At 42.0% G+C, this 11,775-nt stretch overlaps 1 protein-coding gene across 1 annotated transcript; it reads left to right on the top strand.

The window, feature by feature from the left end:
• The first annotated feature begins 10,470 nt into the window (after nucleotides 1-10,470).
• On the top strand, nucleotides 10,471-11,421 carry LOC144774029 (olfactory receptor 52J3-like). Its single transcript, XM_078659063.1, has one exon. It carries the CDS (start codon nucleotides 10,471-10,473, stop codon nucleotides 11,419-11,421), a length of 951 nt encoding a protein of 316 aa, XP_078515189.1.
• The last annotated feature ends 354 nt before the right edge of the window (nucleotides 11,422-11,775 follow it).

Below are 11,775 nucleotides of genomic sequence, written 5' to 3'. Positions count from 1 at the left end.
TAGCAACTGGACCTGGACTGGACTTGCTGTTGCTCTTTTCATGACACCCTGACAGTCTTTAAGTGTTCCCCTGAGGTCCTGGTGGTCCTGGCAGTGTAGCCTTGTGGGTGTTCTGGCACCAAACCTTTTCAAAACTTTTCCTCAAGAGCTTCAATGGGACCATCGTAAAGATAATCCAACTGACAATTTCAGGGTGTTGGACTTCATTTCAGGTTTGACCCATTTGGAGACACATTTTTCTTTTTTTCCATAATAATAATAAACTCCCTTTACATATTGGGACCAAGAAACTTTCTCCAACTTCCAATCTTCTAGATACATCTGACCCATGCTCCTGTCCTGTTGATCTCAAATCACACCAAGGTCTCAGTCTACTGCAGAAATTGACTACTACTGGCGCCTTGTGGTATTATTGATGATATTTAACTATATTCATCCAAATTGGCGAACGTTTTTTTATTTTTGTCTTTTTAACTGCTTTACACATTTTCTCCAATTTAAGCATATCTGCTTTGTGTCACAGCTATCAGGTTTTGAGTTCACATTTAAATCATTGAACCTTGGACTGGATCTAGAAAGATAGTGATTTAATACTTGTGGTGGACACCAATCCAGCTACACTAATAAGCCACATTCTCACAGCAATCTGCATACAGGGTTTGTATAGAAAAGAAAGGCATTTGGTGCAAAACCTAATTCTATGATTTGGGAATGTAAGTCATTTAGAGACTCTGCATATGTGAATATAGGGGATATAGGTGCATGCCAGAACGGAATAAAAACATGAACTGCATGGGTTTGGACATTAAAGGGTATATTTACAAGACCCTATTGCCACAGGAAGGTCACTTTTTATGATGTTCCTGTGGCTATAAACCAATCGCCTTATTTTCAAGGTGTGTTAAGCCGCTTAGCGTGGCTTAACGCCGCCTAAATAAGAGCCACTTTCACCCCACACTTAGCATGAAAGAGGAGTGCAATGGGTGTTGTGGTGGGTGTTTCACCACAGCACCTATTGAATTTGATGCTGCCCCCTATTTACATGGGTGGCATAAATAGGAGGCAGTGCCAAAACTAAGACCATGGAAAACCTGGTCTTAACATGGCGAAAAGAGTAGAAATGCTTAATCTCTCCTCTTTTTTATGTGTACTGCAATGTGCAGCACACATAGAAACAACAAATCGCCATGAATGATTGTTCATGTGCAGTAAGGTGTCCTGCATTTTCTAAATGAGTGTTTATGTGCAGGATGGGATACATGCACATGAACAATCATTTAAAAATTACAATTTGCTACTTCTATTCTTGTGAATATGGTGAATCCCTGCATTTTCAGAATTGTGGAGCATGGCGTAAGCAATGTTTGCTTAACATCTCCCTTCGCCATTCCCTTGTGAATATGCCCCTTAATATTTTAAGTGGTCAGGTTGGACAGTTCTTTTCTGTGACTTTCTGTGTGAGACTGTCTCTTATGATCATATTACTCTTATTATGCCTAACATATATTTAGTATGACATACCCAGTCTCATTTGACTCACCCTATGGCCCGCTGAGCCACACCTGCTTCTGGCAAAGTAAGACTCCAAGGATGAAGCATGCCAATATGTGAGGTTATGCGTCCTTTTAAAAAAGAAATCAACTGCAACTATTGGCAAAGCAGAGCTTGCTAACATAGTACAGTAATAGCATAATAACATAGTGCTTACTGACCTATTGAGCAGCTGCAAACTCTGATTCTCATATCACCATGCCTAATTTCACCAGTGGTGATGCAAACCTGTTGAAGCTGAAGCTACATTGGAAGAGACTGGGAGTCAGAGTACAGACCAATCCCTACTTGTCCCCTACAGTCACACGTGAGGAGCAGACTACGCTTCCCCAAGGAGGTCATGGATGCCATGACAAACTTTCTCTCTCTCTGACCTCTTGGAGAAGGACACCACGACCTATAGCACATGCATGCCTGAGTTACACCTCTTCATTCCAGGCCAAAGCACAGGAAGCAAACTATGGCCCCACTTGACTGTGCCTCCTATGGTCTGACCCTCTGTCCTCCATTCCTGACCCCCAACTGACCATCCTGCTGACATTATCCACCTACTCTGAGCAATCAGAAATGTTGGTCCCTCATTGTTCCTGCATTCAATATTAGCAAACTTGTGAAGTTGGCCCAAGTATGAAAGTGGACATACTGGAAAGTCAAATTGCAATATCTACCATTTACTTCGCACTCATTAGGTAGACTGAATCAAACCCTCTCATTCCTCTCTGGATGAAATAGTTCTCTACTACTGACCATCATAGGGACCCTAGAAATCTGACATGACAAAGAGATCACTCATTCAAAGTGAAACCAATGACACATTCTTTCAGCACACATTAAGTCAATCACTGTTCATTTGCATATACAAGTGGAAACATATTCCAATTATCTTTATTGATAATTCTCAATATATACAACAATTACTCAAGTGACTGAATGTTTTATGAGACACCTCCAGTTGCTCCTTAAACAGGAATGGGGTGCAACATTGGATTTCTAACACTATCTAAACCTTAAGAGGGAACACAATTGATAGAGGATATAAGCAAACATAGATGCCTTATATCACAAAAAAATCTAGGTAACCAAAATAAATAATTCTCATTACATAAATAAAAATGGCCACCTATCAGAACTTTCTCCTGGGTCACAGAGTATACAGGGGTTGTTATGGTCATTTCCCACAGGTGTACTGGGTCCTACTATGGCTTTCCATTCTGGGCCAAGTGCATCCTTTCCACACCTAACTCTAAGGGTAGTAAGGGTGGTTATGTGGGGGAAAAAATATCAGACGCAACAGTCAGACATTAAACAGAGTAACATAGCGTTCAGGTTAGCGCTCATCTTTTAGTTAAAAGAAAACACTTTAATCATACGAAGAAATGAAATACTATATGGCACTAATAAAGTTCTCTGTGACAAGTTTGCAATCCTATTTGTGTGATCTATGGTGAAACCCAAAATCTCTTTCAGTACCTTCTACCAATCATTGGAGTTTCCCAATGTCTATAGTCCCCGGTGTAGAGCTAGAGTATAGATTTTGATTTGGCGCAGATGCAGTTCAATCAAAGCAGTCCAATGTCTGTCTGGTAAATCAGTTCAAATAGCTGTCACCAATTCAAGTTTACCCAACAGTAGTCATAAGTTTTTAATGCAGAGTTCTGCTCTTTCAATCGTTTGTTGGACTCTCAATTAGGCCCTGTTTTCATCTGCTTCACTGTAGTTATGGTGAAGTTATGTTGGTGCGGGTGTTCATATGCAGCATTCAGGCGTCTGATGTTCTTGTGCAGCTGAAGCTGCTACAGTGTTTATGGGCTCTATTGGAATTATGAGATCTGCAGAAACACCACAGATCACTTAACTTTCACCCAGATATTTTTCTCATTAAAGTAGTTGAAATCTCTGGGTAAAAGCCTGGCTCACACTGAGGAATTTCTGGGGGATCAAACCCAGAATTACTGATTAGTACTGTAATTCCTCATTTATTACTCGACCCTCAGGTCCCAACTAAAAATGTGCAGTATTTTCCGCACCCCTGAATTTAGCGGTACCACTGATATCCATAACTCCAGGGGTGAGGAAATCTGGCCCATTTATTAGTCCACTCATAATGGTGGTGTGTGTGTGATCCCAGGGAACATCTAGCTATCAGGTTCCTTCATATTGTCCCCATCCTTCTGTCCTTTCTACTTTGGTATTTACCCTTATAGTCTAACCGCATCTTAGAATACACTGCTATTGTTGATATTGTTTTACTTCCTAATTGGGATTTGTTAAGTGTACTGAAGTAAACCAAAAAGGGAAATGAAAAGTGATGGGTGGGATGCTTGATTTAATCTTAACTGGTAATTGCTCATTGCTGCAGTCCATTGTTTTTGTTAACCACAATGACACCTCAGATTAGACTCACCCACAGGAAATCAGCCTTGAATCAGCTCCAATAGCAACAGTCAAGCCTAAACTGCTAAGCCAGGTCCTCTCTGAATCAGAACATATGCAACCCAATGCCAGTTTCATCCTACTTGGGACTCTGCAAGTGGATGCATATTGGCTCCAGTGGCTAAAGGAACATAGGACCCATGTTTAGGCATAGTCATCACACTTAGGGAATCACACAGAAATAAACAAAAAAACAATGGGTGGGGTGCTTGAAATAACCTCAACCACTGGTAGTTACTTGAGCAGTCCATCATTTGTTGCCCACAATGTTACCTTATATTGGACAAAACCGTATGGAAATCAGCCTCGTTCCTGCTCTAATTGAAACAACCTAGCCTAAACTGCCATGCTAAAATCTTATTATAGAATTATTTACCGAAAAAGTGGGTTGATTTGGTTAGGTTGTATACCCATTGTACAGACAGAGGATGTGGATTCACTCTCTAAGGTTTCAAAGGGGTTTGTGTTGGTTCTCTGGCAGCTTCTCAGACACAAACCTAATGTAAAGTGATGCTTCTCATGGCAAGAAGCAATGTTCAGCTTTCTCCCAGGAGTGTAAACACATGGGGTTCCGTTGCAGTAATAATTGTAAGGCATGCATTATTGTTTTCTCCAATCTGTTCCAAACTGAAAATATTAATGATATGTATCACGTTTTGAAGTGAATTAAATTAAATGAAATGAAAGGAGGATTTATAAAGAGCATGGCTGCCCGGGAGCGTCCCAGCGCTGGTGAGTGAGCAACGGAAATGTAAGAAGAAAGTTTATGGGAAGAGCCAGGTTTTTAGGAGCCTGTGGAGGGCAAGAAGGTTGGGTTCGGCACGCAGAGTCAGGGGCAGGGAATTCCACCGCTTCGGGGCATTGTAGGAGAAAAGGCGGCCCCTGTGCGAGCCCTTTTAATTCTAGGTATGGAGGCTAGATGAAGGTGTGCAGACCGTAGGTTTCTAGATGCTTCGTGGGGTCTGATCAGGTTTTTTAGAATGTGGGGTCCCTTGCCATGGAGGATTTTGTGGGTAGTGCAAAGGGTTTTGAAGTGTACTCTTTCTTGAATAGGGAGCCAATGGAGCGATCTTAGGGCAGGTTTTGCAGAGCTCCGACTGTTAGCGCCGGTTAGGATCCTGGCTGCGGAGTTTTGGACAACCTGCAGCTTGGCAGTGACTTTCTTAGGAGCCCCAAGATAAAGGGTATTGCCATAATCCAGCCTGGATAGTAGGAGACCCTGAATTAGGAGCTTCCTGGATTCCGGGGGAAGGAGGGGAAGGATTTTACGGGTGGTCCGGAGGATGCCGTAACAGGCCCCCGCAGTTTTCCTGGCTTGGGTGTTGAACAAGAGGTCCTGGTCAAGCCATATGCCCAGGCTTTTAATGTTTTGTTTTGGGGATGGAGCGGGTCCCATACAGGGTGGCCAAAGAGATTTCGGTAGGAAGTGTGATTGGTTGCCCAGTACCAAAATCTCAGTTTTATCACTGTTGAGTTTAAGGTGTGAGCTGTCCATGCAGTGGGTTACGTCTTGAAGGCAGGAGTGAAGGTTGTCGGGGGGCGGTCCAGCTGGCTCAGAGAGCCTACAAGCTGGGTGTCGTCAGCGCAGGTCACAAGTTTAACACCATGAGGAGTGACTATCTTCTCCAGGGGGGACATGTAAACATTAAAAAGAGTGGGGCTCAGGAAGGAGCCATGAGGGACTCTGCAGTGTACAGGGGTTACGCAGGATCTGAAAGTTCCTTCAAGCACTTGAAAGGATCGGTTGTGGAGGAATGATTTCAGCCAGTAGAGCGTGGACCCAGAGATTCCCAATCTCTTGAGCCAGTGAGTCAGGGTGAGATGGTTTACCGTGTCAAAGGCTGCACTCAGATCTAGGAGGATCACTGCCACTGATCCTCCTGAATCGAGGATCTTTCTCGCCTCTTCCACCACCGCGATCATGGCGGTTTCCGTACCCTGGCCGGGGCGGAAGCCCATCTGGGAGGAGTGTAAAAGTCCACTGGCTTCCAGGAAAGCTGAGAGTTAATGATCGACAATTTTTTCGGCCACTTTGCTGACTCCGCCCAGCAAAGAAATGGGCCGAAAATTACACAGCTCAGAAGGGTCGCGGTGGGGTTTCTTTAGGAGAGCTTTTACGATGGCCTTTTTCCATCTCGGGGGAACGATGCCTTGAGATAGGGAGGTGTTGATTAGTTTGACCATCGGGGGAATGATGGTGGAGGCAACTAATTTTAGGATACTTGGTGGAGCTAGATCCAGTGGAGAACTGCTTTTGATAGATAGAAAAATTGGAAGAATAGTGTCCTCAATGATGGGAGAGAATTAATTTAGGCAGAAATCACTTTGCGGATGCGTGACGGAGAGGGGTTCTGAAGGACATTCTGATTTATTGGGGGGGGAGAAACTTGAGAACGTTTTGAATTTTGTCATTAAAATTCGGCCAGCTCATTGCAGCGATTGCCAGAGGGGTCCATGGGGGGGTTCTGGAATTATTAGGAGCTTTTTTGCTATGCGGAAAGTTTCCCTGGATGAGCTAGAAGAGGCTCTGATCTTTTCCTCGAAAAAGGCAGCTTGTGTGGTTTTGAGGGCCCTTTTGTAGATAAGGATCAAGTGGTTGTATTCTTTCTTTTTTTGGGGGGCAAACTCTTTCGTCCATGGTCTTTCAGCTCTCTCAGTCATCTTGTTCTTTGGAATTTAGTCCCAAGAAACAAATAGAAACAAAGAAGAAGCGTTATGACAGTTGAAACAAATTATTTTCTTAAGCATGCAGGATCCCAGCATTACCAGCATTACCAAGCATACCACCAGCTGGGGAATGAAACTTGAATTGGTATGGCTAAATAACAAAACATTCCTTACTGCAGTAACTTCACAACAACTGTCCTCTACCTTCACACCAAAGGACCCAAAGGACACCTGTTGACCTCAGGCATACTCTTGTCTTTGAGTGCGGTGAAATCTTTGAATGGTGGACGAAGCAGACTAGTGGAAAGAGCACCTGGAAAAAAGCTACTTTCTATTCAAACACAACTTTTGTGGGCAAATAAACAAGACAGCCTTGGGCTTCTCTTGGCCCAAGAACTGGCGATTGTTGCCAAGAGTTTAAAGTGCCAATTTTTGCATGACCGTATTTAGGAAGCAATTAGTGTTTGGAGATGATTTCCTTTTCCATCACACTTACAACTGTTGATGTAAAAACTGAAATTAGTTTTTGCGTTTGGCAAGGTGATGCCATATACAACAGTGGGATGCTACACACACTATGGCCAGATTCACAAAGGTAAACTTACACCTTTATGTAAGTTTATTATTTTTTTGCTATTCACAATTTATAAGTCAATATTACGTTTAAGACTGCAGAGACTCCGCAGTCTGGGTGGACCGCCCTATGTTTTTATATGTGGAGATTTCTGCCCGACAGCAGAGTGTCTGCAGTCATAAACTTACTATTTACTCGTAGTTTGTGAATTATAACAAAATAGTAAACTAACACACAAGTGTAAGTTTACCTATGTGAATTAGACCCTATGTTTTGTGAGTATTGATTGTGTTGTTAAGTGCAGCACACCAGATAAACTATTGTGGTACTGTATTTAAGAAGCGGCAAACAAATATCACAACTATTCTCGAGTACTGTTTTTTCATATCATGATACTGGCCATGTGAAAATAAGAAATTATATGGACCATCCACCTTAATTCTCTCAATCTCATTCATACATTCAAATAAAATGGCGATACTCTTGTGAACTTTCAGTGACCAGTTCCTAACGGCCACTAAAGTACACTTACTTTAGAGCAGAAACAAATGTTACCAAACTGAAACACTTATTTTATTGTATGATGAAGCCAGTTTCACATGACTATGGGGCATATCAACAACAGCCAGGGATAATTATCGCTAAGTGTGCTTAGTGCGAGGATAAATATTACCGGCTATGACTGGATTAAATCGCAGAGATAGCGTGCTATCAGCAACGCTTATCTCCAATGCGATATATAATCCAGAGATAGTAGCAAAAATTGCGATTATCGCTGGAAATCCAGTGATAATCGCACATCGATAGGCGATCTGTTGATGATAGGGCAGGGTGGATTCATACGCACAATCCACCTCACACAGGCTATCATGTCGAAGTCAAAGAGAAAGCAGGCATAAGGAAAGGAGCAATAAGCGTGGTTAGCGCTACTTTTCTTATCGCTACGCAGGTTAGCGAGCAGCTTGCTGATAGGAGAAGTGTCTGTTAGCGACATTTCTGACGTAATTTTGGTGAGGAACTCCTACTACACATCTCATTAGCGTTAAGATGCTGGGCGTTAAGGGAACAGGCGCTGAGGGATGGATTCACGCGATAGCGTTACCTTGTTGATTATGCGATAAAATTATCACTGCTTTTCCCCGGAAAACGGATACTAAAGCAGGGATAATTTTAAAACGGCGCCTTGATGATATGCACCTACATTGTTACTGTAGGTTTGACATGTTAGAGCGAGCCTCGAATTAAAAAACAAAGAGAATGATTGTCTTCTAAGAGGTCATTCATATACTATTAATTAGTACCATGAGGGTGATTCTCAAAACGTTGCTTGCAGTAGATTAAAAAAAATTGTGAAAGTAGAATTTGAGAAAGGGGAAGAATCGTGGTTTTTAAAAAGGTATTCACATACATAATCTTTAGTATGTGTAAATGTACATGGTGTACATTTAGGCATATGTAACTGCTTATCGAATGTGCCTTTGCACAAGCTAGTTGTATTCTCTTACGAGAAAAAAATTTCAGCGCTCCTATCTTTGAATGGTTGTTGGAGCCATCTTATTCCGGCTAAATAGGCGGTTCACGGCTTATGCATGACAGTGGCTTTCAACTGGGAAAAGGTGTACTGGTGACTTGTATGAAAAACAGTAGATAACTACATTTCTAGTACATGTAAAACACTATGGACTCTCTTACCCTGTCACTTCAAAAGTCTGTTTTTGTTGCAGATTTTTGAAGCATGGTATCCAAAACTATAATACTGTCTGGATTGGTACAATACCACTGTCATTTGTCTGTCACAATGAATACCACTTGTTAATCCTTTCTTAACCGCTTCAGCGCGGCGCGAATTTTCGCGCTGTGCTGAGCGTTCCATTGAGCCTATGGACTCATGACGGAACGGTTCCGTCATGAGCACAGCTCAACCGACGCTCATGACGGAACCGTTCCGTCATGAGCATGGAAGGGGTTAAAGACATTCCTAAAGTGATATAAGTCTTTGCCACTTTTGTAGATTGGCATGGATTACTTTGAGCTAATCATATGCTAAGAAATTCTTTAGGTGTGTAATAACATTTCATACTCATTCTAAAGAACATGGACTGATCACCATTATAAAAATATGTAAGTAAGGACATTGCCGGTAAATCCCCGTCCAGAGTTAAGGATGAATATAAGGGTGGGATGTGCTGAAAACAGCTGAGATGTCCAGCAATATAAGGAGACAGGGGTCATCTTCATATGTGGGGAAGAGGGTATCATCCACGAAATGTAAGGTGGTGGTCTCCATGCTGCATCTTGATCTGAAGCCAGACTGGTAGTCGTGCAGCTCGATGGTTACCATTGATGTGATCTTGGAGTTGAACATAGACTGCTTTTTCAATTCTCTTGCCCATGAATGGTAGGTGAGTGATGTTAGTTGGTGAGGCCGTCTGGATTTAGCATAGATTTCATCAGTAATTTAAAGCACATGTTTTAATTGCACCACTTTAACAAATGTCTTAACTTTCTTCTTACAAATGCAATAGTTAATTTCTCCTCCCAATGCTTTCATCGGGGTGCTATAACCAGTTCTCCATTGCACCCCATCCTTAAATCACCATGAAACCATTTTTTCCAAGACTGTCCAATATTCAGTGTGCATTATATGGACTATACGTCCTGTCCACCCAACATGAGAAACCTTCCCTTTCTTTTTGATGTCATGTAGCAGCTGAAGACAGATTCCTATTCATGGAAAGATCACTGGTCCTCCTCCAGCACCACTGTTAAGCATCATCTCATCCTATTCATAACCAGTGTCTTTTTTATACCTCATTGATAATGTGCCTCTCACTATGCTGATGGTTATGCATGAGTCCAGTTATGTGTAATGATCTCAGTTAGACTTCAAGCACCTGGGTGTCCTTTTGTGCTATATTAGACTGTTAAATGTATGAATAAAATAAAACAATGTGATGTAATTCCTTTGAATGCAAGGTGATGCAATATTTGTTCACCTAGTAGCTGGCAATTGTACACTTTGTGCCAGTTTTTGTTCTCAGTGACATGATTGGTCTATTTTGGTTTTGAAAGCTGCAACTTTTAATGTCCCTTGACATAACAAGATAATTGCATATGCAAAATGTTAATATTCAAATACATGCACACATGACTGTCTCCAAAAATAAAGAACACCATATTGTGCTTTCTTTTTTTATGAATGTTTCTTTAGTATTTTGGTGGCAGCTAATACTGAGGGGCACAGAATGTCTTCCATCAATAAATCTGAATTTACACCTTCCTTTCTCTTCCTGGTCGGAATCCCTGGACTGGAAGAGCTCGATGCCTGGCTGCCTGTCCCACTGTGCATCATCTATATTATTACTCTCTTGGGTAATGGTACTCTTCTATTGGCCATAACAACAGTTATGAATCTTCACAAGCCCATGTACTTATTGATTGCCTTGCTGAGCTGTTCTGACCTAGTTTTATCCTCTTCAATTCTTCCAAAAATGCTGTCTCTCTTTTGGTTTAAGGACGATATCATCCATTTCAATGCTTGCCTCTTCCAGATGTTCCTCATACATGGTTTTGCAGCGGTGGAGTCAGGCACTCTTTCGTGCATGGCAATTGACCGCTTTGTAGCTGTTTGCAACCCCCTGAGATACACCACTATTGTAACAAATATGCTAATTAGAAAAATGGCTCTGGCTATCCTGCTCAGGGCAGGAGTTCTAACTGTTGCATTGCCGCTACTCACACTTCGGCTGCCATTTTGTAGTAAGTACATTCCCCATTCATTCTGTGAGCACATAGCTGTGGCAAAGCTTTCGTGTGTTGATATCACTGTCAACAATCTATACGGATTGATAGCCACGGTTTCAGTTGCAGCAATGGACTTTCCATGCATTGGTGTGTCCTACGTGCAGATACTCAGGGCGGTGCTGCAGCTCCCACGCAAAGACCAATTCAAAGCATTCAACACCTGTGTTGCCCATGTCTGTGTGATGTCTCTGTTCTTTGTACCGGTATCGTTCTCCCTTATTCTTCATAGATTCCATCACAATATCCCACTTTATGTCCACATCCTTGTGGTCAATGCATACCTCCTCCTTCCACCGGTGGCAAATCCCTTAATTTATGGAGGAAAAATGAAAGAAATACGACTTGGTGTCCTGCAAATGTTTGAAATGAAAAGGTCCATGCACTTGCTGTGACTGTGGCTATTGTCTTCAACAATGATACACTTATTATTTGTCATCTTTAGCCTGAGCCAAGAGATATTGTGATGTTCTTTGCAGCTGTTGTAGTATTTTAGGCTCTTAATGTATATGTTGTATTCAAACTTCAGTAGATATTTCGAGAGGAAAGCATTTTGGATGACACTCCAGTTCTGTTGACTGTCCTTTATATCGCATTGGAGAAAAGAGGAATGTAGAAAGGACAGTCTAAAGCTGTCTGCCCCAGGCTGATAAATTCTTAGCTAAGTTGAGCAGGTATTAAACAAGTGCTATTGAGGATGCAAGGGTGAATACTTTGCCCATTGCCTCAATATGAATCCTTTTACTGGC

This window comes from Lissotriton helveticus, chromosome 8 (genome assembly GCF_964261635.1).
Source record: "Lissotriton helveticus chromosome 8, aLisHel1.1, whole genome shotgun sequence".
Taxonomy (NCBI): domain Eukaryota; kingdom Metazoa; phylum Chordata; class Amphibia; order Caudata; family Salamandridae; genus Lissotriton; species Lissotriton helveticus.
This window is presented reverse-complemented; position numbering and strand designations above follow the sequence as displayed.

Excerpts from the sequence above, each read along its gene's own strand:
- LOC144774029 (XM_078659063.1), top strand. The coding sequence starts at position 10,471 with ATGTCTTCCATCAATAAATCTGAATTTACACCTTCCTTTCTCTTCCTG.